General features: G+C 50.4%; 1 protein-coding gene across 1 annotated transcript in view; it reads left to right on the top strand.

Annotated features, from left to right (window-relative positions):
• LOC122546276 (solute carrier family 2, facilitated glucose transporter member 4-like) overlaps positions 1-23955 on the top strand; it is a 177927-nt gene extending 153972 nt beyond the window's left edge. The window contains exons 10-11 of the mRNA XM_087982704.1: positions 20256-20459; positions 23579-23955. Coding sequence (XP_087838830.1) covers positions 20256-20459; positions 23579-23785 — 411 coding nt within the window. The 3' untranslated portion in view covers positions 23786-23955. The remainder of the gene's footprint in view (positions 1-20255; positions 20460-23578) is intronic.
• The last annotated feature ends 838 nt before the right edge of the window (positions 23956-24793 follow it).

Below are 24793 nucleotides of genomic sequence, written 5' to 3'. Positions count from 1 at the left end.
TCTCTCGCTGTCTCCCTGTGTTTGACCTTGTCTCTCCCTCTCTCCCTGTCTCCCCGTGTTTGACCCACTCTGTCCACGTCTCTCTGTGTTTGACCATCTCTCTCTCTATCTCCCTGTGTTTGACCCTCTCTCTCTGTCTCCCTGTGTTTGACCGTGTCTCTCTCTCTGTCTCCCTGTCTCCCTGTGTTTGACCCTCTCTCTCTGTCTCTGTCTCCATGTGTTTGACCTTCTCTTTCTATCTCTCCCTGTTTCCCTGAGCTTGACCCTCTCTCACTGTCTCTGTCTCCCTGTGTTTGACCTTCTCTGTCTGTCTCCCTGTGTTTGGCCCTCTCTCTCCCTGTCTCCCAGAGATAGACAGGGTCAAACACTGGGAGACAGAGAGAGAGAGTGAGAGAGAGAGAGGGTCAAGCACAGTGAGACAGAGACAGAGATAGAGGGTCAAACACAGGGAGACAGGGAGAGTGAGAGAGAGAGAGAGTCAAACACAGGGAGATGGAGACGAGAGGGACAAACACAGGGAGACAGAGAGAGGATCAAACACAGGGAGACAGAGACAGAGAGGGTCAAACACTGGGAGACAGGGAGAGAGATGGTCAAACATAGGGAGACAGAAAGAGAAGGTCTCCCTGTGTTTGACCCTCTCTCTGTCTCCCTGTGTTTGTCCCTCTCGTCTCCATCTCCCTGTGTTTGACTCTCTCTCTCTCTCACTCTCCCTGTCTCCCTGTGTTTGACCCTCTATCTCTGTCTCTGTCTCACTGTGCTTGACCCTCTCTCTCTCTCACTCTCTTTCTCTGTCTCCCAGTGTTTGACCCTGTCTATCTCTGTCTCCCTGTTTTTGACCCTCTCTCTATCTCCCTGTGTTTGTCCCTCTCTATCTCCCTGTGTTTGACCCTGTCTGTCTCTCTATGTTTGAAACCCTCTCTGTCTCTGTCTCCCCGTGTTTGAACTCTCTCCCTGTCTCCTTGTGTTTGACCCTCTCTCTGTCTCCCTGTGTTTGACCCTCTCGTCTCTGTCTCACTGTGTTTGACCCTCTCTCTCTCTCTCTCTCCATGTCTCCCATGTGTTTGACTCTCTCTCCCTCTGTCTCTGTCTCCCTGTGTTTGACTCTCTCTCCCTCTGTCTCCCTGTGTTTGACTCGCTCTCTCTCCATCTCCCTGTGTTTGACTCTCTCTCTCTATCTCCCTGTGTTTGACTCTCTCTATCTCTGTCTCCCTGTGTTTGACTCTCTCTATCTCTGTCTCCCTGTGTTTGACTCTCTGACCCTCTCTATCTCCCTGTGTTTGACCCTTTCTGTTTCTCTCTCCCTGTGTTTGACCCTCTCTCTCTCTCTCTCACTCTCCCTGTCAACCGTGTTTGACCCTCTCTCTCTGTCTCTGTCTCCCTGTGTTTGACCTTCTCTGTCTCTGTCTCCCTGTGTTTGACCCTCTCTCTCACTCTCCCTGTCTCCCGTGTTTGACCCTCTCTCTCTGTCCCTGTCTCCCTGTGTTTGACCCTGTCTATCTCTGTCTCCCTGTTTGACCCTCTCTCTCTGTCTCCCTGTGTTTGACCCTCTCGTCTCTGTCTCCGTGTTTGGCTCTCTCTGTCTCCATCTCCCTGTGTTTGACTCTCTCACTCTCACTCTCTCTCCCTGTCTTCCTGTGTTTGACCCTCTCTCTCTCTCTCTGTCTCCCAGTGTTTGACCTTCTCTCTCTCTCTGACTCCCTGTGTTTGACCCTGTCTATCTCTGTCTCTGTGTTTGACCTTCTCTCTCTGTCTCCCTATGTTTGACCATCTCCCTCCCTGTCTCCCAGTGTTTGATCCTCTCTGTCTCTGTCTCCCTGTGTTTGACCCTCTAGTCTCCATCTCCCTGTGTTTGACTCTCTCTCTCTCTCACTCTCCCTGTCTCCCTGTGTTTGACCCTCTATCTCTGTCTCTGTCTCACTGTGCTTGACCCTCTCTCTCTCTCACTCTCCCTGTCTCCCTGTGTTTGACCCTCTATCTCTGTCTCCATCTCCCTGTGTTTGACTCTCTCTCTCTCTCACTCTCCCTGTCTCCCTGTGTTTGACCCTCTATCTCTGTCTCTGTCTCACTGTGCTTGACCCTCCCTCTCTCTCTGTCTCCCAGTGTTTGACCCTGTCTATCTCTGTCTCCCTGTTTTTGACCCTCTCCCTCTATCTCCCTGTGTTTGTCCCTCTCTATCTCCCTGTGTTTGACCCTGTCTGTCTCTCTGTGTTTGACCCTCTCTGTCTCTGTCTCCCAGTGTTTGAACTCTCTCCCTGTCTCCTTGTGTTTGACCCTCTCTCTGTCTCCCTGTGTTTGACCCTCTCGTCTCTGTCTCACTGTGTTTGACTCTCTCGGTCTCCCTGTGTTTGACCCTCTCTCTCTGTCTCACTGTGTTTGACTCTCTCTCCCTCTGTCTCCCTGTGTTTACCCGCTCTCTCTCCATCTCCCTGTGTTTGACTCTCTCTATCTCTGTCTCCCTGTGTTTGACTCTCTGACCCTCTCTATCTCCCTGTGTTTGACCCTTTCTGTTTCTCTCTCCCTGTGTTTGACCTTCTCTGTTTCTGTCTCCCTGTGTTTGACCCTCTCTCTCTCTCTCTCACACACTCTCCCTGTCTCCTGTGTTTGACCCTCTCTCTCTGTCTCTGTCTCCCTGTGTTTAACCCTCTCTCTCTGTCTGTATCCCTGTGCTTGACCTTCTCTCTCTCTATCCCTCTCCGTGTTTCCCTGTGTTTGACCCTCTCTCTCTGTCTCTGTCTCCCTGTGTTTGACCTTGTCTCTCTCTCTCTCTCTGTCTCCCACTGTTTGACCCCTCTCTCTCTGTCTCCCTGTGTTTGACCCTGTCTATCTCTGTCTCCCTGTTTGACCTTCTCTCTCTGTCTCCCTGTGTTTGACCCTCTCGTCTCTGTCTCCCTGTGTTTGGCTCTCTCTGTCTCCATCTCCCTGTGTTTGACTCTCTCTCTCTCACTCTCCCTGTCTCCCTGTGTTTGACCCTCTATCTCTGTCTCTGTCTCCATGTGTTTGACCCTCTCTCTCAGTCTCTGTCTCCCTGTGTTTGACCTTCTCTGTCTCTGTCTCCCTGTGTTTGACTCTCTGTCTCTCTCTCTCACTCTCCCTGTCTCCCTGTGTTTGACCCTCTATCTCTGTCTCTGTCTCCCTGTGTTTGACCTTCTCTGACTCTCTCTCTCTCTCTCTCTCTCCCCCTGTGCTTGACCCTCTCTCTCTCTCTCTCTGTCTCCCAATGTTTGACCTTCTCTCTCTCTCTATCTCCCTGTGTTTGTCCCCCTCTCTCTCTGACTCCCTGTGTTTGACCCTCTCTGTCTCTCTGTGTTTGACCCTCTCTGTCTCTGTCTCCCAGTGTTTGAACTCTATCCCTGTCTCCTTGTGTTTGACCTCTCTCTGTCTCCCTGTGTTTGACCCTCTCATCTCTGTCTCACTGTGTTTGACCCTCTCTCTCTCTCTGTCTCCCTGTGTTTGACCCTCTCTCTCTCTCTCTCTCGGTCTCCCTGTGTTTGACCCTCTCTCTCTCTCCATGACTCCCATGTGTTTGACCCTGTCTGACTCTATCTCCCTGTGTTTGACCTTCTCTCTCTCTGGCCCCCTGTGTTTGACTCTCTCTGTCTCTGCCTCTCTGTGTTTGACCCTCTCTCTCTATCTCCCTGTGATTGACCTCTCTGTCTCTGTCTCCCTGTGTTTGACACTCTCTCTCCGTCTCCCTGTGTTTGACACTCTCTCTCTCTCGATCTTCCTGTGTTTGACCCTCTGACTCTCTCTCTCCCTGTGTTTGACCCTCTATCTCTGTCCCCCTGTGTTTGACCTTGTCTCTCCCTCTCTCCGTCTCCCTGTGTTTGACACTCTCTCTCGATCTTCTTGTGTTTGACCCTCTCTCTCTCTCTCCTTGTGTTTGACCCTCTCTCTGTCTCCCTGTGTTTGACCCTCTCGTCTCTGTCTCACTGTGTTTGACTCTCTCGGTCTCCCTGTGTTTGACCCTCTCTCTCTGTCTCACTGTGTTTGACTCTCTCTCCCTCTGTCTCCCTGTGTTTACCCGCTCTCTCTCCATCTCCCTGTGTTTGACTCTCTCTATCTCTGTCTCCCTGTGTTTGACTCTCTGACCCTCTCTATCTCCCTGTGTTTGACCCTTTCTGTTTCTCTCTCCCTGTGTTTGACCTTCTCTGTTTCTGTCTCCCTGTGTTTGACCCTCTCTCTCTCTCTCTCACACACTCTCCCTGTCTCCTGTGTTTGACCCTCTCTCTCTGTCTCTGTCTCCCTGTGTTTAACCCTCTCTCTCTGTCTGTATCCCTGTGCTTGACCTTCTCTCTCTCTATCCCTCTCCGTGTTTCCCTGTGTTTGACCCTCTCTCTCTGTCTCTGTCTCCCTGTGTTTGACCTTGTCTCTCTCTCTCTCTCTGTCTCCCACTGTTTGACCCCTCTCTCTCTGTCTCCCTGTGTTTGACCCTGTCTATCTCTGTCTCCCTGTTTGACCTTCTCTCTCTGTCTCCCTGTGTTTGACCCTCTCGTCTCTGTCTCCCTGTGTTTGGCTCTCTCTGTCTCCATCTCCCTGTGTTTGACTCTCTCTCTCTCACTCTCCCTGTCTCCCTGTGTTTGACCCTCTATCTCTGTCTCTGTCTCCATGTGTTTGACCCTCTCTCTCAGTCTCTGTCTCCCTGTGTTTGACCTTCTCTGTCTCTGTCTCCCTGTGTTTGACTCTCTGTCTCTCTCTCTCACTCTCCCTGTCTCCCTGTGTTTGACCCTCTATCTCTGTCTCTGTCTCCCTGTGTTTGACCTTCTCTGACTCTCTCTCTCTCTCTCTCTCTCTCCCCCTGTGCTTGACCCTCTCTCTCTCTCTCTCTGTCTCCCAATGTTTGACCTTCTCTCTCTCTCTATCTCCCTGTGTTTGTCCCCCTCTCTCTCTGACTCCCTGTGTTTGACCCTCTCTGTCTCTCTGTGTTTGACCCTCTCTGTCTCTGTCTCCCAGTGTTTGAACTCTATCCCTGTCTCCTTGTGTTTGACCTCTCTCTGTCTCCCTGTGTTTGACCCTCTCATCTCTGTCTCACTGTGTTTGACCCTCTCTCTCTCTCTGTCTCCCTGTGTTTGACCCTCTCTCTCTCTCTCTCTCGGTCTCCCTGTGTTTGACCCTCTCTCTCTCTCCATGACTCCCATGTGTTTGACCCTGTCTGACTCTATCTCCCTGTGTTTGACCTTCTCTCTCTCTGGCCCCCTGTGTTTGACTCTCTCTGTCTCTGTCTCTCTGTGTTTGACCCTCTCTCTCTGTCTCCCTGTGTTTGACACTCTCTCTCTCCGTCTCCCTGTGTTTGACACTCTCTCTCTCTCGATCTTCCTGTGTTTGACCCTCTGTCTCTCTCTCTCCCTGTGTTTGACCCTCTATCTCTGTCCCCCTGTGTTTGACCTTGTCTCTCCCTCTCTCCGTCTCCCTGTGTTTGACACTCTCTCTCGATCTTCTTGTGTTTGACCCTCTCTCTCTCTCTCCCTGTGTTTGACCCTCTCTCTCTGTCTGTCTCCCTGTGTTTGACCTTGTCTCTCCCTCTCTCGCTGTCTCCCTGTGTTTGACCTTGTCTCTCCCTCTCTCCCTGTCTCCCTGTGTTTGACCCTCTCTATCCACGTCTCTCTGTGTTTGACCATCTCTCTCTCTCTGACTCCCTGCGTTTGACCCTCACTCTCTCTCTCTGTCTCCCTGTGTTTGACCCTTTCTGTTTCTCTCTCCCTGTGTTTGACCTTCTCTGTTTCTGTCTCCCTGTGTTTGACCCTCTCACTCTCCCTGTCTCCTGTGTTTGACCCTCTGTCTCTGTCTCTGTCTCCCTGTGTTTAACCCTCTCTCTCTGTCTGTATCCCTGTGCTTGACCTTCTCTCTCTCTCTCTCTCTCCCTGTTTCCCTGTGTTTGACCCTTTCTCTCTGTCTCTGTCTCCCTGTGTTTGACACACTCTCTCTCGATCTTCCTGTGTTTGACCCTCTGTCTCTCTCTCTCCCTGTGTTTGACCCTCTATCTCTGTCTCTGTCTCCCTGTGTTTGACCTTGTCTCTCCCTCTCTCCCTGTCTCCCTGTGTTTGACCCTCTCTGTCCACGTCTCTCTGTGTTTGACCATCTCTCTCTCTCTGTCTCCCTGTGTTTGACCCTCACTCTCTCTCTCTGTCTCCCTGTGTTTGACCCTCTCTCTCTGTCTGTCTCCCTGTGTTTGACCTTGTCTCTCTCTCTCTCCCTGTCTCCCTGTGTTTGACCCTCTCTCTCAGTCTCTGTCTCCCTGTGTTTGACCTTTCTCTCTCTCTCTCTCCCTGTTTCCCTGCGCTTGACCCTCTCTGTCTCTGTCTCCCTGTGTTTGACCTTCTCTGTCTGTCTCCCTGTGTTTGGCCCTCTCTCTCCCTGTCTCCCAGTGTTTGACCCTCTCTGACTCTGTCTCCCTGTGTTTGACCCTCTCCCTGTCTCCCTGTGTTTGACCCTCACTCTCTCTCTGTCTCCCTGTGTTTGACCCTCTCTCACTGTCTGTCTCCCTGTGTTTGACCTTGTCTCTCTCTCTGACTCCCTGTATTTCACCTTCTCTCTCTCTATCTCCCTGTGTTTGACCCTCTTTCTCTCTGTCTCCCTGTATTTGACCCTCTCTCTCTCTATCTCCCAGTGTTTGAATTCACTCCCTATCTCCATGTGTTTGACCCTCTCTCTCTGTCTCCCTGTGTTTGACCCTCTCGTCTCTGTCTCCCTGTGTTTGGCTCTCTCTATCTCTCTGTGTTTGACCCTCTAGTCTCTGTCTCACTGTGTTTGACCCTCTCTCTCTCTATTTCCCTGTGTTTGAATTCACTCCCTATCTCCTTGTGTTTGACCCTCTCGTCTCTGTCTCCCTGTGTTTGGCTCTCTCTATCTCTCTGTGTTTGACCCTCTCTCTCTATCTCCCTGTGTTTGACCCTCACTCTCTATCTCCCTGTGTTTGACCTCTCTCTCTCAGTCTCCCTCTGTCTGACACTCTCTCTCTCTTTCTCCCTGTCTCCCTGTGTTTGACCCTCACTCTCTGTCTCCCTGCGTATGAGCTATCTCTTTCGGTCTCCCAGTGTTTGACCCTCTCTCTGTCACCCTGTTTTTGACCTTCTCTCTGTCTCCTTGTGTTTGTCCCTCTCTCTCTCTCTTTCTCTCTGTCTCTGTGTGTCTGTGTGTTTGACCCTCTCTCTCTGTGTCTCTTCCTGTGTTTGACCCTCTCGTCTCCATCTCCCTGTGTTTGACTTTCTCTCTCTCTCTCTCCCTGTCTCCCTGTGTTTGACCCTCCCTCTCTCTCTTTCTCTCTGTCTGTGTGTGCTTGACCCTCTCTCACTGTCTCTGTCTCCCTGTGTTTGACCCTCTCGTCTCTGTCTCACTGTGTTTGACCCTCTGTCTCTCTCTGTCTCTCTGTGTTTGACCCTCTCTCTCTCCCTCTCTCGGTCTCCCTGTGTTTGACCCTCTCTCTCTCCATGTCTCCCATGTGTTTGACCCTGTCTGTCTCTGTCTCCCTGTGTTTGACCTTATCTCTCTCTGGCCCCATGTGTTTGACCCTCTCTGTCTCTGTCTCTCTGTATTTGACTCTTTCTCTCTCTCTCTCTCTCTCTCTCCCTGTCTCCCTGTGTTTGACCCTCTCTCTCTCTCTCTTTCTCTCCGTCTCTGTGTGCTTGTCCCTCTCTCACTGTCTCTGTCTCCCTGTGTTTGACACTCTCTCTGTCGCCTTGTTTTTGACCTTCTCTCCTCCTGTGTTTGACCCTCTCTCTCTATCTTCCTGTGTTTGACCCACTCTCTGTGTCTGTTTCCCTGTGTTTGACTCTCTCTCTCGCTCTCTCTCTCTCTCTGTCTCCCTGTGTTTGACCTCTCTCTCTGTCTCCCTGTGTTTGACCTTCTCTCTCTCTCTCTCTCTCCCTGTCTCCCTGTGTTTGACCCTCTCTCTCTTTCTCTGTCTCCCTGTGTTTGTCCCTCTCTCTGTCTCCATGTGTTTGACTCTCTCTCTCTCTCTCCCTGTCTCCTTGTGTTTGACACTCTATCTCTGCCTCTGTCTCCCTGTGTTTGACCCTCTCTCTCTCTGTCTCCCAGTGTTTGACCTTCTCTCCCTCTATGTCCCTGTGTTTGACCCTGTCTATCTCTGTCTCTCTGTTTTTGACCCCCTCTCTCTCTATCTCCCTGTGTTTGTCCCTCTCTATCTCCCTGTGTTTGACCCTCTCTGTCTCTGTCTCCCAGTGTTTGAACTCTCTCCCTGTCTCCTTGTTTTTGACCCTCTCTCTGTCTCCCTGTGTTTGACCTTCTCTCTCTCTGTCTCACTGTGTTTGACCTTCTCTCTCTCTCTCTCTCTCTCTCTCTCTCTGTCTCCCTGTGTTTGACTCTCTCTCTCTCTCTCTGTTTGACCCTCTCGTCTCTGTCTGACTGTGTTTGACCCTCTCTCTCTCTCTCTCTCTCTCTCTCTCTGTCTCCCTCTGTCTGACACTCTCTCTCTCTCTCCCTGTCTCCCTGTGTTTGACCCTCACTCTCTGTCTCCCTGCGTACGAGCTATCTCTTTCGGTCTCCCTGTATTTGACCCTCTCTCTGTGTCTTCCTGTGTTTGACCCTCTCTGTCTCTCCATCTCCCAGTGTTTGAACTCTTTCCATGTCTCTGTGTTTGACCCTCTCTCTCTCTCTCTATCGCCCTGTGTTTGTCCCACTCTCTTTGTCTCCCTCTGTTTGACCCTCACTCTCTCCCTCTGTCTCCCTGTGTTTGACCCCCTCTCTCTCTGTCTGTCTCCCTGTGTTTGACCTTCTCTGTCCATGTCTCTGTGTTTGACCATCTCTCTCTGTCTCCCTGTGTTTGACCCTCTCTCTCTCTCTCTCTCTCTGTCTCCCTGTGTTTGACCTTCTCTCTCTGTCTGTCTCCCTGTGTTTGACCTTGTCTCTCTCTCCCTGTCTCCCTGTGTTTGACCCTCTCGTCTCTGTCTCACTGTGTTTGACCCTCTCTCTCTCTATTTCCTTGTGTTTGAATTCACTCCCTATCTCCTTGTGTTTGACCCTCTCGTCTCTGTCTCCCTGTGTTTGGCTCTCTCTATCTCTCTGTGTTTGACCCTCTCTCTCTATCTCCCTGTGTTTGACCCTCACTCTCTATCTCCCTGTGTTTGACCTCTCTCTCTCAGTCTCCCTCTGTCTGACACTCTCTCTCTCTCTTTCTCCCTGTCTCCCTGTGTTTGACCCTCACTCTCTGTCTCCCTGCGTATGAGCTATCTCTTTCGGTCTCCCAGTGTTTGACCCTCTCTCTGTCACCCTGTTTTTGACCTTCTCTCTGTCTCCTTGTGTTTGTCCCTCTCTCTCTCTTTCTCTCTGTCTCTGTGTGTCTGTGTGTTTGACCCTCTCTCTCTGTGTCTCTTCCTGTGTTTGACCCTCTCATCTCCATCTCCCTGTGTTTGACTTTCTCTCTCTCTCTCTCTCTCCCTGTCTCCCTGTGTTTGACCCTCCCTCTCTCTCTTTCTCTCTGTCTGTGTGTGCTTGACCCTCTCTCACTGTCTCTGTCTCCCTGTGTTTGACCCTCTTGTCTCTGTCTCACTGTGTTTGACCCTCTGTCTCTCTCTGTCTCTCTGTGTTTGACCCTCTCTCTCTCTCTCTCTCGGTCTCCCTGTGTTTGACCCTCTCTCTCTCCATGTCTCCCATGTGTTTGACCCTGTCTGTCTCTGTCTCCCTGTGTTTGACCTTATCTCTCTCTGGCCCCATGTATTTGACCCTCTCTGTCTCTGTCTCTCTGTATTTGACTCTTTCTCTCTCTCTCTCTCTCCCTGTCTCCCTGTGTTTGACCCTCTCTCTCTCTCTCTTTCTCTCCGTCTCTGTGTGCTTGTCCCTCTCTCACTGTCTCTGTCTCCCTGTGTTTGACACTCTCTCTGTTGCCTTGTTTTTGACCTTCTCTCTCCCTGTGTTTGACCCTCTCTCTCTATCTTCCTGTATTTGACCCACTCTCTGTGTCTGTTTCCCTGTGTTTGACTCTCACTCTCGCTCTCTCTCTCTCTCTGTCTCCCTGTGTTTGACCTCTCTCTCTCTGTCTCCCTCTGTCTGACACTCTCTCTCTCTCTCACCCTATCTCCCTGTGTTTGACCTCTCTCTCTGTCTCCCTCTGTCTGACACTCTTTCTCTCACCCTATCTCCCTGTGTTTGACCCTTTCTCTCTGTCTCATGTGTTTGTCCCTCTCTCTTTCTCTCTGTCTTTGTGTGTTTGACCCTTTCCCTCTCTCTTTCTCTCAGTCTCAGTGTGTTTGACCCTCTCTCTGTCTCTGTCTCCCTCTGTATGACACTCTCTCTCTCTCTGTGTTTGACCCCCTCTCTCTCTCTGACTCCCTGTGTTTGACCTTCTCTCTCTCTCTCTCTCTATCTCCCTGTGTTTGACCCTCTCTCTATCTCCCAGTGTTTGAACTCTCTCCCTGTCTCCTTCTGGTTGACCCTCTGGTCTCTGCCTACCTGTGTTTGACCCTCTCTCTCCCTGTCACCCTGTGTTTGACCCTCTCTGTCAATGTCTCCCTGTATTTGACCCTCTCTCTCTCTGTCTCCCTGTGTTTGACCCTCTCTCTCACTGTCTACCTGTGTTTGACTCTCTCTCTGTCTCCCTGTGTTTGACCCTCACTCTATGTCTCCCTGTGTTTGACCCTCACTCTCTCTCTCTGTCTCCCTGTGTTTGACCCTCTCTCTCTCTGTCTGTCTCCCTGTGTTTGACCTTGTCTCTCTCTCTCTCTGTCTCCCTGTGTTTGACCCTCTCTGTCCATGTCTCTCTGTGTTTGACCATCTCTCTCTCTGTCTCCCTGTGTTTGACCCTCACTCTCTCTGTCTCCCTGTGTTTGACCCTCTCTCTGTCTGTCTCCCTGTGCTTGACCTTGTCTCTCTCTCTCTTCTTGTCTCCCTGTGTTTGACCCTCTCTCTCAGTCTCTGTCTCCCTGTGTTTGACCCTCACTCTCTGTTTCCCTGCGTATGAGCTATCTCTTTCGGTCTCCCTGTGTTTGACCCTCTCTCTCTCCGTCTCCCTGTGTTTGACTCTCTCTCTTCCTCTCCAGGCCTCCCATGTGTTTGACCCTCTCCCTCTCTGTCTCTCTGTGTTTTACCTCCTCTCTCTCTCTCTCTCTCTCTCTGACTCCCCGTGTTTGACCTTCTCTCTCTCTCTCTCTCTCTCTCTCTCCCTGTGTTTGACCCTCTCTCTCTATCTCCCAGTGTTTGAAGTCTCTCCCTGTCTCCTTGTGCTTGACCCTCTCGTCTCTGCCTACCTGTGTTTGACCCTCTCTATCCATGTCTCCCTGTGTTTGACCCTCTCTGTGTCTCCCTGTGTTTGACCCTCTCTCCCTGTCTCCCTGTGTTTGACCCTCTCTCTCCCTGTCTCCCTGTGTTTGACCCTCTCTGTCCATGTCTCCCTGTGTTTGACCCTCTCTCTCTCTGTCTCCCTGTGTTTGACCCTCTCTCTCTGTCTCTCTGTGTTTGACCCTCTCTCTCTCTGTCTACCTGTGTTTGACTCTCTCTCTCTGTCTCCCTGTGTTTGACCCTCACTCTATGTCTCCCTGTGTTTGACCCTCACTCTCTCTCTCTGTCTCCCTGTGTTTGACCCACTCTCTCTGTCTGTCTCCCTGTGTTTGACCTTGTCTCTCTCTCTCTCTGTCTCCCTGTGTTTCACCCTCTCTGTCCATGTCTCTCTGTGTTTGACCATCTCTATCTCTCTGTCTCCCTGTGCTTGACCCTCTCTCTATGTCTGTCTCCCTGTGTTTGACCTTGTCTCTCTCTCTCTCTCTCTCTCTGTCTCCCTCTGTCTGACACTCTCTCTCTTTCTCCCTGTCTCCCTGTGTTTGACCCTCACTCTCTGTCTCCCTGCGTATGAGCATTCTCTTTTGGTCTCCCTGTGTTTGACCCTCTCTCTCTCCATCTCCCAGTGTTTGAACTCTCTCCCTGTCTCCCTGTGTTTGACCCTCTCTGTCCATGTCTCTGTGTTTGACTGTCCCTCTCTCGGTCTCTCTGTGTTTGACCCTCACTCTCTCTCTCTGTCTCCCTGTGCTTGACCCTCTCACTCTGTCTCTCTGTGTTTGACCTTCTCTCTCTGTCTCCCTGTGTTTGTCACTCAGTCTCTGTCTCCCTGTGTTTGACCTTCTCTTTCTCTCCCTGTCTCCCTGTGTTTGACCCTCTCTCTGTCTCTGTCTCCCTGTGTTTGACCTTCTCTCTCTCTCTCTCTCTCTATCTCCCTGTGTTTGACCCTCTCTCTATCTCCCAGTGTTTGAACTCTCTCCCTGTCTCCTTCTGGTTGACCCTCTGGTCTCTGCCTACCTGTGTTTGACCCTCTCTCTCCCTGTCACCCTGTGTTTGACCCTCTCTGTCAATGTCTCCCTGTATTTGACCCTCTCTCTCTCTGTCTCCCTGTGTTTGACCCTCTCTCTCACTGTCTACCTGTGTTTGACTCTCTCTCTGTCTCCCTGTGTTTGACCCTCACTCTATGTCTCCCTGTGTTTGACCCTCACTCTCTCTCTCTGTCTCCCTGTGTTTGACCCTCTCTCTCTCTGTCTGTCTCCCTGTGTTTGACCTTGTCTCTCTCTCTCTATGTCTCCCTGTGTTTGACCCTCTCTGTCCATGTCTCTCTGTGTTTGACCATCTCTCTCTCTGTCTCCCTGTGTTTGACCCTCACTCTCTCTGTCTCCCTGTGTTTGACCCTCTCTCTGTCTGTCTCCCTGTGCTTGACCTTGTCTCTCTCTCTCTTCTTGTCTCCCTGTGTTTGACCCTCTCTCTCAGTCTCTGTCTCCCTGTGTTTGACCCTCACTCTCTGTTTCCCTGCGTATGAGCTATCTCTTTCGGTCTCCCTGTGTTTGACCCTCTCTCTCTCCGTCTCCCTGTGTTTGACTCTCTCTCTTCCTCTCCAGGCCTCCCATGTGTTTGACCCTCTCCCTCTCTGTCTCTCTGTGTTTTACCTCCTCTCTCTCTCTCTCTCTCTCTCTGACTCCCCGTGTTTGACCTTCTCTCTCTCTCTCTCTCTCTCTCTCTCTCCCTGTGTTTGACCCTCTCTCTCTATCTCCCAGTGTTTGAAGTCTCTCCCTGTCTCCTTGTGCTTGACCCTCTCGTCTCTGCCTACCTGTGTTTGACCCTCTCTATCCATGTCTCCCTGTGTTTGACCCTCTCTGTGTCTCCCTGTGTTTGACCCTCTCTCCCTGTCTCCCTGTGTTTGACCCTCTCTCTCCCTGTCTCCCTGTGTTTGACCCTCTCTGTCCATGTCTCCCTGTGTTTGACCCTCTCTCTCTCTGTCTCCCTGTGTTTGACCCTCTCTCTCTGTCTCTCTGTGTTTGACCCTCTCTCTCTCTGTCTACCTGTGTTTGACTCTCTCTCTCTGTCTCCCTGTGTTTGACCCTCACTCTATGTCTCCCTGTGTTTGACCCTCACTCTCTCTCTCTGTCTCCCTGTGTTTGACCCACTCTCTCTGTCTGTCTCCCTGTGTTTGACCTTGTCTCTCTCTCTCTCTGTCTCCCTGTGTTTCACCCTCTCTGTCCATGTCTCTCTGTGTTTGACCATCTCTATCTCTCTGTCTCCCTGTGCTTGACCCTCTCTCTATGTCTGTCTCCCTGTGTTTGACCTTGTCTCTCTCTCTCTCTCTCTGTCTCCCTCTGTCTGACACTCTCTCTCTCTTTCTCCCTGTCTCCCTGTGTTTGACCCTCACTCTCTGTCTCCCTGCGTATGAGCATTCTCTTTTGGTCTCCCTGTGTTTGACCCTCTCTCTCTCCATCTCCCAGTGTTTGAACTCTCTCCCTGTCTCCCTGTGTTTGACCCTCTCTGTCCATGTCTCTGTGTTTGACTGTCTCTCTCTCGGTCTCTCTGTGTTTGACCCTCACTCTCTCTCTCTGTCTCCCTGTGCTTGACCCTCTCACTCTGTCTCTCTGTGTTTGACCTTCTCTCTCTGTCTCCCTGTGTTTGTCACTCAGTCTCTGTCTCCCTGTGTTTGACCTTCTCTTTCTCTCCCTGTCTCCCTGTGTTTGACCCTCTCTCTGTCTCTGTCTCCCTGTGTTTGACCTTCTCTCTCTCTCTCCCTGTCTCCCTGTGTTTGACCCTCTCTCTCTGTCTCTGTCTCCCTGTGTTTGACCTTCTCTCTCTGTCTCCCTGTGTTTGACCTTCTCTCTCTCTCCCTGTCTCCCTGTGTTTGACCCTCTCTCTCTGTCTCTATCTCCCTGTGTTTGACCTTCTCTCTCTGTCTCCCTGTGTTTGACCTTCTCTCTCTCTCTCTCTCCCTGTCTCCCTGTGTTTGACCATCTCTCTCTTTCTCTGTCTCCCTGTGTTTGTCCCTCTCTCTGTCTCCATGTGTTTGACTCTCTCTCTCTCTCTCTCTCCCTGTCTCCTTGTGTTTGACCCTCTATCTCTGTCTCTGTCTCCCTGTGTTTGACCCTCTCTCTCTCTGTCTCCCAGTGTTTGACCTTCCCTCCCTCTATGTCCCTGTGTTTGACCCTGTCTATCTCTGTCTCTCTGTTTTTGACCTTCTCTCTCTCTATCTCCCTGTGTTTGTCCCTCTCTATCTCCCTGTGTTTGACCCTCTCTGTCTCTGTCTCCCAGTGTTTGAACTCTCTCCCTGTCTCCTTGTTTTTGACCCTCTCTCTGTCTCCCTGTGTTTGACCTTCTCTCTCTGTCTCACTGTGTTTGACCTTCTCTCTCTCTCTCTCTCTCTCTGTCTCCCTGTGTTTGACTCTCTCTCTCTCTCTGTTTGACCCTCTCGTCTCTGTCTGACTGTGTTTGACCCTCTCTCTCTCTCTCTCTCTCTCTGTCTCCCTCTGTCTGACACTCTCTCTCTCTCTCTCCCTGTCTCCCTGTGTTTGACCCTCACTCTCTGTCTCCCTGCGTACGAGCTATCTCTTTCGGTCTCCCTGTATTTGACCCTCTCTCTGTGTCTTCCTGTGTTTGACCCTCTCTGTCTCTCCATCTCCCAGTGTTTGAACTCTTTCCATGTCTCTGTGTTTGACCCTCTCTCTCTCTCTCTCTCTCTATCGCCCTGTGTTTGTCCTACTCTCTTTGTCTCCCTGTGTTTGACCCTCACTCTCTCCCTCTGTCTCCCTGTGTTTGACCCCCTCTCTCTCTGTCTGTCTCCCTGTGTTTGACCTTCTCTGTCCATGTCTCTGTGTTTGACCATCTCTCTCTCTGTCTCCCTGTGTTTGACCCTCTCTCTCTCTCTCTCTCTGTCTCCCTGTGTTTGACCTTCTCTCTCTGTCTGTCTCCCTGTGTTTGACCTTGTCTCTCTCTCCCTGTCTCCCTGTGTTTGACCCTCTCTCTCAGTCTCTGTCTCCCTGTGTTTGATCTTCTCTCTCTGTCTCCCTGTGTTTGACTCTCTCTATCGCCCTGTGTTTGTCCCTCTCTCTCTATCTCCCAGTGTTTGACCCTCTCTCTCCCTGTCTCCCAGTGTTTGACCCTCTCTGTCTCTGTCTCCCTGTGTTTGTCCCTCTCTCTGTCTCCCTGTGTTTGACCCTCTCGTCTCTGTTTCCCTGTGTTTGACTCTCTCTCTCTCTCTCTCTCACTCTCCCTGTCTCCTTGTGTTTGTCCCTCTCTCTGTCTCCCTGTGTTTGACCCTCTCATCTCTGTCTGCCTGTGTTTGACTCTCTCTCTCTCACTCTCCCTGTCTCCTTGTGTTTGACCCTCTCTCTCTCTGTCTCCCTGTGCATGACCCTCTCTCTATCTATCCCCCTGTGTTTGACCCTGTCTATCTCTGTCTCCCTGTGTTTGTCCCTCTCTATCTCCCTGTGTTTGACCCTCTCTGTCGCTGTCTCCCAGTGTTTGAACTCTCTCCCTGTCTCCTTGTGTTTGACCCTCTCTCTCTCTGTCTCCCTGTGCATGACCCTCTCTCTATCTATCCCCCTGTGTTTGACCCTGTCTATCTCTGTCTCCCTGTGTTTGTCCCTCTCTATCTCCCTGTGTTTGACCCTCTCTGTCGCTGTCTCCCAGTGTTTGAACTCTCTCCCTGTCTCCTTGTGTTTGACCCTCTTTCTGTCTCCCTGTGTTTGATCTTCTCTCTCTCTGTCTCTCTGTGTTTGACCTCTCTCTCTCTGTCTCCCTGTGTTTGACTCTCTCTGTCTCTGTCTCCCTGTGTTTGACTCTCTCTCTCTCTCTCTGTTTGACCCTCTCGTCTCTGTCTCACTGTGTTTGACCCTCTCTCTCTCTCTCTGTCTCCCTCTGTCTGACTCTCTCTCTGTCTGTCTCCCTGTCTCCCTGTATTTGACCCTCTCGTCTCTGTCTCCCTGTGTTTGACTCTCTCTCTCTCTCTCTCACTCTCCGTCTCCTTGTGTTTGTCCCTCTCTCTGTCTCCCTGTGTTTGACCCTCTCGTCTCTGTCTCCCTGTGTTTGACTTTCTCTCACTCTCTCACTCTCCCTGTCTCCTTGTGTTTGACCCTCTCTCTCTCTCTGTCTCCCTGTGCTTGACCCTCTCTCTCTCTATCTCCCTGTGTTTGACTCTCTCTGTCTCTGTCTCCCTGTGTTTGACTCTCTCTCTCTCTCTCTGTTTGACCCTCTCGTCTCTGTCTCACTGTGTTTAACCCTCTCTCTCTCTCTCTGTCTCCCTCTGTCTGACTCTCTCTCTCTCTCTCTCCGTCTCCCTGTGTTTGACCTTCTCTGTCCATGTCTCTGTGTTTGACCATCTCTCTCTCTCTGTCTCCCTGTGTTTGACCCTCACTCTCTCTCTCTCTCTGTCTCCCTGTGTTTGACCTTCTCTCTCTGTCTGTCTCCCTGTGTTTGACCTTCTCTCTCTCTCTCCCTGTCTCCCTGTGCTTGACCCTCTCTCTCTGTCTCTGTCTCTGTGTGTTTGACCTTGTCTCTCTGTCTCCCAGTGTTTGCCCCCCTCTCTCTATCTCCCTGTGTTTGACCCTCTCGTCTCTGTCTCTCTGTGTTTGAACCTCTCGTCTCTGTCTCACTGTGTTTGATCATCTCTCTCTCGCTCTCTCTCTATCTCCCTGTGTTTGACCCTCTCGTCTCTGTCTCCCTGTGTTTGGCTGTCTCTGTCTCTCTCTGTGTTTGACTCTCTCTATCTGTCTCCCTGTGTTTGACTCTCTCTCTATCTCCCTGTGTTTGACCCTCATTATCTGTCTCACTGTGTTTGACCCTCTCTCTCTCTGTCTCCCTGTATTGACTCTCTCTCCATCTCCCAGTGTTTGAACTCTCTCCCTGAATCCTTGTGTTTGAGCCTTTCTCTTTGTCTCCCCGTGTTTGACCCTCTCTCTCTGTCTCTGTCTCCCTATTTTTGACCCTGTCTCTCTCTACCTCCCTGTGTTTGAGCCTCTCGTCTCTATCTCCCTGTGTTTGACTCTCTCTGTCTCTGTCTCCCTGTGTTTGTCTCTCTCTCTCTCTATCTTCCTCACTCTCTGTCTCACTGTGTTTGACCCTCATCTCTCCCTCTGTCTCCCTATCTCCCTATGTTGACTCTCTCTCTCTGTCTCCCTCTGTCTGACACTCTCTCTCTCTCTCTCCCTGTCTCCCTGTGTTTGACCCTCACTCTCTGTCTCCCTGCGTATGAACTATCTCTTTCGGTCTCCCTGTATTTGACCCTCTCTCTCTCTCTCTCTCTTTCTCTCTGTCTCTGTGTGCTTGAACCTCTCTCTCTGTCTCTGTCTCCCTGTGTTTGACTCTCTCTCTCTGTCGCCCTGTTTTGACCTTCTCTCTGTCTCCCTGTGTTTGACCCTCACTCTCTCCCTCTGTCTCCCTGAGTTTGACCCTCTCTCTCTGTCTGTCTCCCTGTGTTTGACCCTCTCTCTCTGTCTGTCTCCCTGTGTTTGACCTTGTCTCTCTCTCTCTCCCTGTCTCCCTGTGTTTGACCCTCTCTCTCAGTCTCTGTCTCCCTGTGTTTGACCTTCTCTCTCTCTCTCTCCCTGTTTCCCTGTGCTTGACCCTCTCTCTCTGTCTCTGTCCCCCTGTGTTTGACCTTCTCTCTCTGTCTCCCTGTGTTTGACTCTCTCTATCGCCCTGTGTTTGTCCCTCTCTCTCTGTCTCCCAGTGTTTGACCCTCTCTCTCCCTGTCTCGCAGTGTTTGACCCTCTCTGTCTCTGTCTCCCTGTGTTTGTCCCTCTCTCTGTCTCCCTGTGTTTGAGCCTCTCGTCTCTATCTCCCTGTGTTTGACTCTCTCTGTCTCCCTGTGTTTGTCTCTCTCTCTCTCTATCTTCCTCACTCTCTGTCTCCCTGTGTTTGACCCTCACTCTCTGTCTCCCTGCATATGAGCTATCTCTTTCGGTCTCCCTGTGTTTGACCCTCTCTCTCACTCTCTCTTTCTCTCTGTCACTGTGTGCTTGAACCTCTCTCTCTGTCTCTGTCTCCCTGTGTTTGACTCTCTCTCTCTGTCGCCCTGTTTTTGACCTTCTCTCAGTCTCCTTGTGTTTGTCCCTCTCTTTTTCTCTTTCTCTCTGTTTCTGTGTGTTTGACCCTCTCTCTCTGTCTCTGTCTCCCTGTGTTTGACCCTCTCTCTCTGTCTCCCTCTGTCTGACACTCTCTCTCTCTCAATGTCTCCCTGTGTTTGACTCTCTCTCTCTCTGTCCCTGTTTCCCTCTGTCTGACAATCTCTCTCTCACTGTCTCCCTGTGTTTGACTCTCTCTCTCTTTCTCTCTCTCTCTCACCCTGTGCTTGTCCCTCTCTCCCTGTCTCCCTGTGTTTGACCCTTTGTCTCTGTCTCACTGTGTTTGACCCTCTTTCTCTCTCTCTGTCTCCCTCTGTCTGACACTCTCTCTCTCTCCCTGTCTCCCTGTGTTTGACCCTCTCTCTCTCTCTCTCCCTCCCCCTGTCTCCCTGTCTTTGACCCTCACTCTCTGTCTCCCTGCGTATGAGCTATCTCTTTCGGTCTCCCTGTGTTTGACCCTCTCTCTCTCTCTCTCTCTCCGTCTCCCAGTGTTTGACCTCTCTCTCTGTCTCCCTGTGTTTGACCTTCTCTCTGTCTCTGTCTCCCTGTGTTTGACCCTCCCTCTCTCTCTCTCTCTCTCTCTCCGTCTCCCAATGTTTGTACCTCTCTCTGTCTCACTGTGTTTGACCTTCTCTGTGTCTCTATCTCCCTGTGTTTGACCGTGTCTGTCGGTTTCCCTGTGTTTGACCGTGTCTGTCGGTTTTCCTGTGTTTAACCTTCTCTCTCTGTCTCCGTGTTTGACCTTCTCTCTTTCTGTCCCCCTGTGTTTGACCCTTTCTCTCTGTCCCCCTATGTTTGACCCTCTCTTTCTCTGTCTCCCTGTGTTTGACCCTTTCTCTCTGTCCCCCTGTGTTTGACCCTCTCTGACTCTGTCCCCCTGTGTTTGACCCTCTCTCTCTCTGTCTCCCTGTGTTTGACCCTCTCTGTCTCTGTCCCCCTGTGTTTGACCCTCTCTGCCTCTGTCTCCCTGTGTTTGACCCTTTCTCTCTGTCCCCCTGTGTTTGACCCTCTCTGTCTCTGTCCCCCTGTGTTTGACCCTCTCTGTCTCTGTCTCCCTGTGTTTGACCGTCTCTCTCTTTCCCCCTGTGTTTGACCCTCTCTGTCTCTGTCCCCCAGTTGTTTGACCCTCTCTCTCTCTCTCTCTCTCTCCGTCTCCCAATGTTTGTACCTTTCTCTGTCTCACTGTGTTTGACCTTCTCTGTGTCTCTATCTCCCTGTGTTTGACCGTATCTGTCGGTTTCCCTGTGTTTGACCGTGTCTGTCGGTTTCCCTGTGTTTGACCTTCTCTCTCTGTCTCCGTGTTTGACCTTCTCTCTTTCTGTCCCCCTGTGTTTGACCCTTTCTCTCTGTCCCCCTATGTTTGACCCTCTCTTTCTCTGTCTCCCTGTGTTTGACCCTTTCTCTCTGTCCCCCTGTGTTTGACCCTCTCTGTCTCTGTCCCCCTGTGTTTGACCCTCTCTGTCTCTGTCTCCCTGTGTTTGACCCTTTCTCTCTGTCCCCCTGTGTTTGACCCTCTCTGTCTCTGTCCCCCTGTGTTTGACCCTCTCTGTCTCTGTCTCCCTGTGTTTGACCGTCTCTCTCTTTCCCCCTGTGTTTGACCCTCTCTGTCTCTGTCCCCCAGTTGTTTGACCCTCTCTCTCGGTCTCCCTGTGTCTGACCTTCTCTCTCTCACACAATGTTTGACTTTTCTTTCTCCCCCAGTGTTTGACCTTCAGTCTTTCCCTCTGTACTTCCATGTTCAACACCCTCTCTCCATCCTGTGTTTGACTTTTTCTCTCTCTCTCCTGTGTTTAACCTTTTCCTTCTACCTCTCCTATGTTTGAAGGTCTTCCCTGAGTGTTTCACGTTCTCTCTCTATTTCCCAGTGGTTGACCTTCTCTCTTTAACCTCTGCCCATTGTTAACGTCCTCTTTCTCTCCTCCTTTCCCGCTCCCTGCACACCCACAGGAGAAGCTGCCGTGGATGAGCTACATCAGCACAGTCGCCATCTTTGGTTTTGTGGCCTTCTTTGAAGTGGGCCCAGGTCCAATCCCATGGTTCATTGTGGCTGAACTCTTTAGCCAGGGGCCACGGCCAGCAGCGATGACCATTGCTGGATTCGCCAACTGGACCTCGAACTTCATCGTGGGGATGACTTTCCAATACATTGTGGTATGTCTGGGAGAGAGTGTGTGTGTGCGTGCATTTGTACCAGTGTGTGGTCTAGGCCCAACCATCTTCCACTGCTTCATCAATCACCTCCTCTCCATCACAAACTCAGAAGTGGGGATGTTCGCCAATGATTGCACAGTGTTCTGCAACTCCTCAGATACTGTTCAGATGCAGCAAGATCTGTGCAATATCTGGGCTGAGCAAGTGGTAAGTAAACTTTGTGCCTGGCTATAGCCACCTCCAACAAGACAAAAGTGAGGACTGCAGATGCTGGATATTAAAGTCAAGGTTAGAGTGGGCCTGGAAAAGCACAGCAGCATCCAAGGAGCAGGAAAATTAACGTTTCGGGCAGGAGCTCTTCATCAGATACCTGAAACGGCAATGCTCCTGCTCCTCGGCTGCTGCCTAACCTGCTGTGCTTCATCTCCAACAAGAGACAGCCACTGCCCTTTGACATTCAATAGCATTACCATCACTGAATCACTACTATTGACATCCTGGGGGTTATTATTAACCAGAAACTCAACTGGACTTGCCATATAAATACAGTGACACCAAGAACAGACCAGAGGCTAGAAATCCTGCAGCAAATAGTGTTAAGGGTTTAGATGGAGAGGAATTTGTTAAGTGTGTACAAGATAATTTTCTGATTCAGTATGTGGATGTACCTACTAGAGAAGGTGCAAAACATGACCTACTCTTGGGAAATAAGGCAGGGCAGGTGACTGAGGTGTCAGTGGGGGAGCACTTTGGGGCCAGTGACCATAATTCTATTCGTTTTAAAATAGTGATGGAAAAGGATAGACCAGATCTAAAAGTTGAAGTTCTAAATTGGAGAAAGGCCAATTTTGACGGTATTAGGCAAGAACTTTTGAAAGCTGATTGGAGGCAGATGTTCGCAGGTAAAGGGACGGCTGGAAAATGGGAAGCCTTCAGAAATGAGATAACGAGAATCCAGAGGAAGTATTTTCCTGTCAGGGTGAAAGGGAAGGCTGGTAGGTATAGGGAATGCTGGATGACTAAAGAAATTGAGGGTTTGGTTAAGAAAAAGAAGGAAACATATGTCAGGTATAGACAGGATAGATCGAGTGAATCCTTAGAAGAATATAAAGAAAATAGGAGTATACTTAAGAGGGAAATCAGGACGGCAAAACGGGTCATGAGATAGCTTTGGCAAATAGAATTAAGGAGAATCCAAAGGGTTTTTACAAATTCAGAAAAGATTTACAAGGGTGTTGCCAGGGTTGGAGGATTTGAGTTATAGGGAGAGGCTGAGCAGGCTGGGGCTGTTTTCCCTGGAGCGTCAGAGGCTGCGGGGTGACCTTATAGAGGTTTACAAAATTATGAGGGGCATGGATAGGATAAATAGGCAAAGTCTTTTCCCTGGGGTGGGGGAGTCCAGAACTAGAGGGCATAGGTTTAGGGTGAGAGGGGAAAGATATAAAAGAGACCTAAGGGGCAACGTTTTCACGCAGAGGGTGGTACGTGTATGGAATGAGCTGCCAGATGATGTGGTGGAGGCTGGTACAATTGCAACATTTAAGAGGCATTTGGATGGGTATATGAATAGGAAGGGTTTGGAGGGATATGGGCCGGGTGCTGGCAGGTGGGACTAGATTGGGTTGGGATATCTGGTCGGCATGGATGGGTTGGACCGAAGGGTCTGTTTCCATGCTGTACATCTCTATGACTCTATGTCAAAAGGGTAACTAGGGAGAGAATAGGGTCCCTCAAAGATCAACTAGGCGGCCTTTGTGTGGAGACACAAAAAATGGAGGAGATACTAAATGAATATTTTGCATCAGTATTTACTGTGGAAAAGGATATGGAAGATATAGACCGTAGGGAAATAGATGGTGACATTTGCAAAATGTCCAGATTACAGAGGAGGAAGTGCTGGATGTCTTGAAACGGTTAAAGGTGGATAAATCCCCAGGACCTGATCAGGTGTACCCGAGAACTCTGTGGGAAGCTAGGGAAGTGATTGCTGGGCCTCTTGCTGAGATATTTGTATCATAGATAGTCGCAGGTGAGGTGCCGGAAGACTGGAGTTTGGCAAACGTGGTGCCACTGTTTAAGAAGGGAGGTAAAGACAAGCCAGGGAACTATAGACCGGTGACCTCTGCGGTGGGCAAGTTGTTGGAGGGAATCCTGAGGGACAGGATGGGGAAAGGAACCAACATACTGGCAAGGAATTAGGATTGGCTAACAGTTAGGGAGTAGGAATAAATTGTGTTGGCAGGCTGTGATTAGTGGGGCACGGCAAGGATGCATACTTGGACCCCACACTTGCTGTCGATATATAGCAGTGTTTGGGGTCCAAATGGAATATTTCTATTCTTGCAGATGTCGCAAAGCGAGGTGGGAAAGTATGCAAATGGCGAATAATGCAAAGTGGCTTCAAGATATTTGGGACAGGCGAGTGAGTGGCAAAAAATAAGCAAGGAAAGTCACCAGAATCCCACTCTCTCAGCAGACAGTGGTGACAGTCAAGATTAGAGTGGTGCTGGAAAAGCACAGCAGGTCAGGCAGCATCCGAGGAGCAGGGAAATCGACGTTTCGGGCAAAAGCCCTTCATCAGGATTCATTCCTGATGAAGGGCTTTTGCCCAAAATGTTGATTTTCCTGCTCCTCGGATGCCGCCTGACCTGCTGTGCTTTTCCAGCACCACTCTAATCTTGACTCTGATCTCCAGTGCTCCCTTTGGCCTAGAGAGGATGATAGGTGGGTTAACCAAAGCATCACAGTGTCTCAGTTGAGTCCCTCACAATAATCAGAGCTGGTGTGGGTCGAACCGATGCTATTGGCACCGTATCCCAACTGCTCAGCCAGATGCACTAACTGAGCCCCACAGTGAGGGGGCAAGAATGGATCAGTTGGAATGGAATGGAGGGCCCACAGGTGGAAACTGTTATTTGCACTAAACTGTAGATTCACCATAAAACCTTGGCAAATCTCTGAACATCTTTTGATGCCAAATACAATGGATGGATAGCAGTCTGTTAAACAATTTAAAAAAATACATTTCTGTTCTCTGTGAAGCATGCTGGGATATCCTCGGGTGGTGACAGGTGATACTGCAATGTAAGTCTCTCTGTCTTCCTCTTTCCCATTGCCAGGCGCTGTGTGGTCCATTCGTTTTCCTTATCTTTGCCTTCCTGCTGATCGGCTTCTTTGGCTTCACCTACTTCAAGGTGCCGGAGACTCGGGGAAAGACATTTGATGAGATTGCCGCCTCTTTCCGCAGAAACCCTTCTCTCCTGGACCAGGAATTCAAGCAGAACAGCACTGAACTCGAATACCTTGATGATGACTCCAGTGTGTGAGAGCATGAGCGTGAGAGAGAAAGGGAAGGAGTGAACGTGAAAGTGAGGGAGCGAATAAGAGGCGAGAGTTTAAAGTCAGCCTCACTGTTCACTTTAAATGGACGCTTTAGCAGCTGTTGTGGCTCTCCACTGTTAAATTAAAAAGTGTTGTGTGTCTTTTTTATTTTAAATCTATGATTGTATTTTAAGGTGCAAAGGAGGTAAAAGAAGGAGAAAGGGTTTCCAGGAATCTGGCTCTGTCTGTCCAATCTAAATAAACTAAAGACAGGGACAGTCACGATAAACAAGAAGGTGGCCATTCTGTTGTGTCCGTGGGATAACAAAGGCTGGGCTTTCTGACTTTGTGTCTTCTCAAAGGAAATTGACTTCTCAAGCTTCGGACTTATTTGTCAGCTGCAGCTAACCCACCCTCCTGCACCAGGCCACTTTCCCTTTCAGACATGGGAAAGTAGGCCTGAGGCTTCAAGGCACCAGGGCAGGAGGACAGCGTTGTCATGGGGACCATCAGGTGAGGGAGAGGGCAGGAGGAAGATAATCGTGATTGAAAGGGTAGTGAAGGGTGGAGGAGGTGAAACAGATAGAAATGGAGGAACAGGAGGAGGATGCATGGTGAAATTACCCCACAGATGCCAGAATCCCGTAACCAAGACAGCCTTTATATACACGCGCACAGGACATGGGGTCTGACCAATTCGCTCAGAGTCAGTGAGGAGATTCCCTGAGACTCTTGTTTATTTTTTATCTTTTCTATTTTTTTCCTAACTGCGGTAGTGCTTATTTTTTCCCCAGCACTCATGTTGTGTGTGTGCAGGTGTGAGACACAGTGAAAGACACCAAGTGTACGAATCATTTATTCAGTTTCCACCACCAGGAAGAAAGGAAACACCCAAGTGGCCTGTGACAAGCAGTACCCTTCACATCAAACAGTGAAGGGGAGAGCAGGGATTAAATCAAAATAGAGCTGGAGGGGGAAATAATGCACTCCACTCCCTGCGGCACCCACCTCTC

The sequence above is a fragment of the Chiloscyllium plagiosum genome, unplaced genomic scaffold (assembly GCF_037043375.1).
Source record: "Chiloscyllium plagiosum isolate Xiang-an unplaced genomic scaffold, Cpla_swu_hap1 HiC_scaffold_44, whole genome shotgun sequence".
NCBI classification, from domain to species: Eukaryota; Metazoa; Chordata; class Chondrichthyes; order Orectolobiformes; family Hemiscylliidae; genus Chiloscyllium; species Chiloscyllium plagiosum.
The sequence above is the reverse complement of the archived record's forward strand: the minus strand, read 5'-3'. Positions and strand labels throughout refer to the sequence as shown.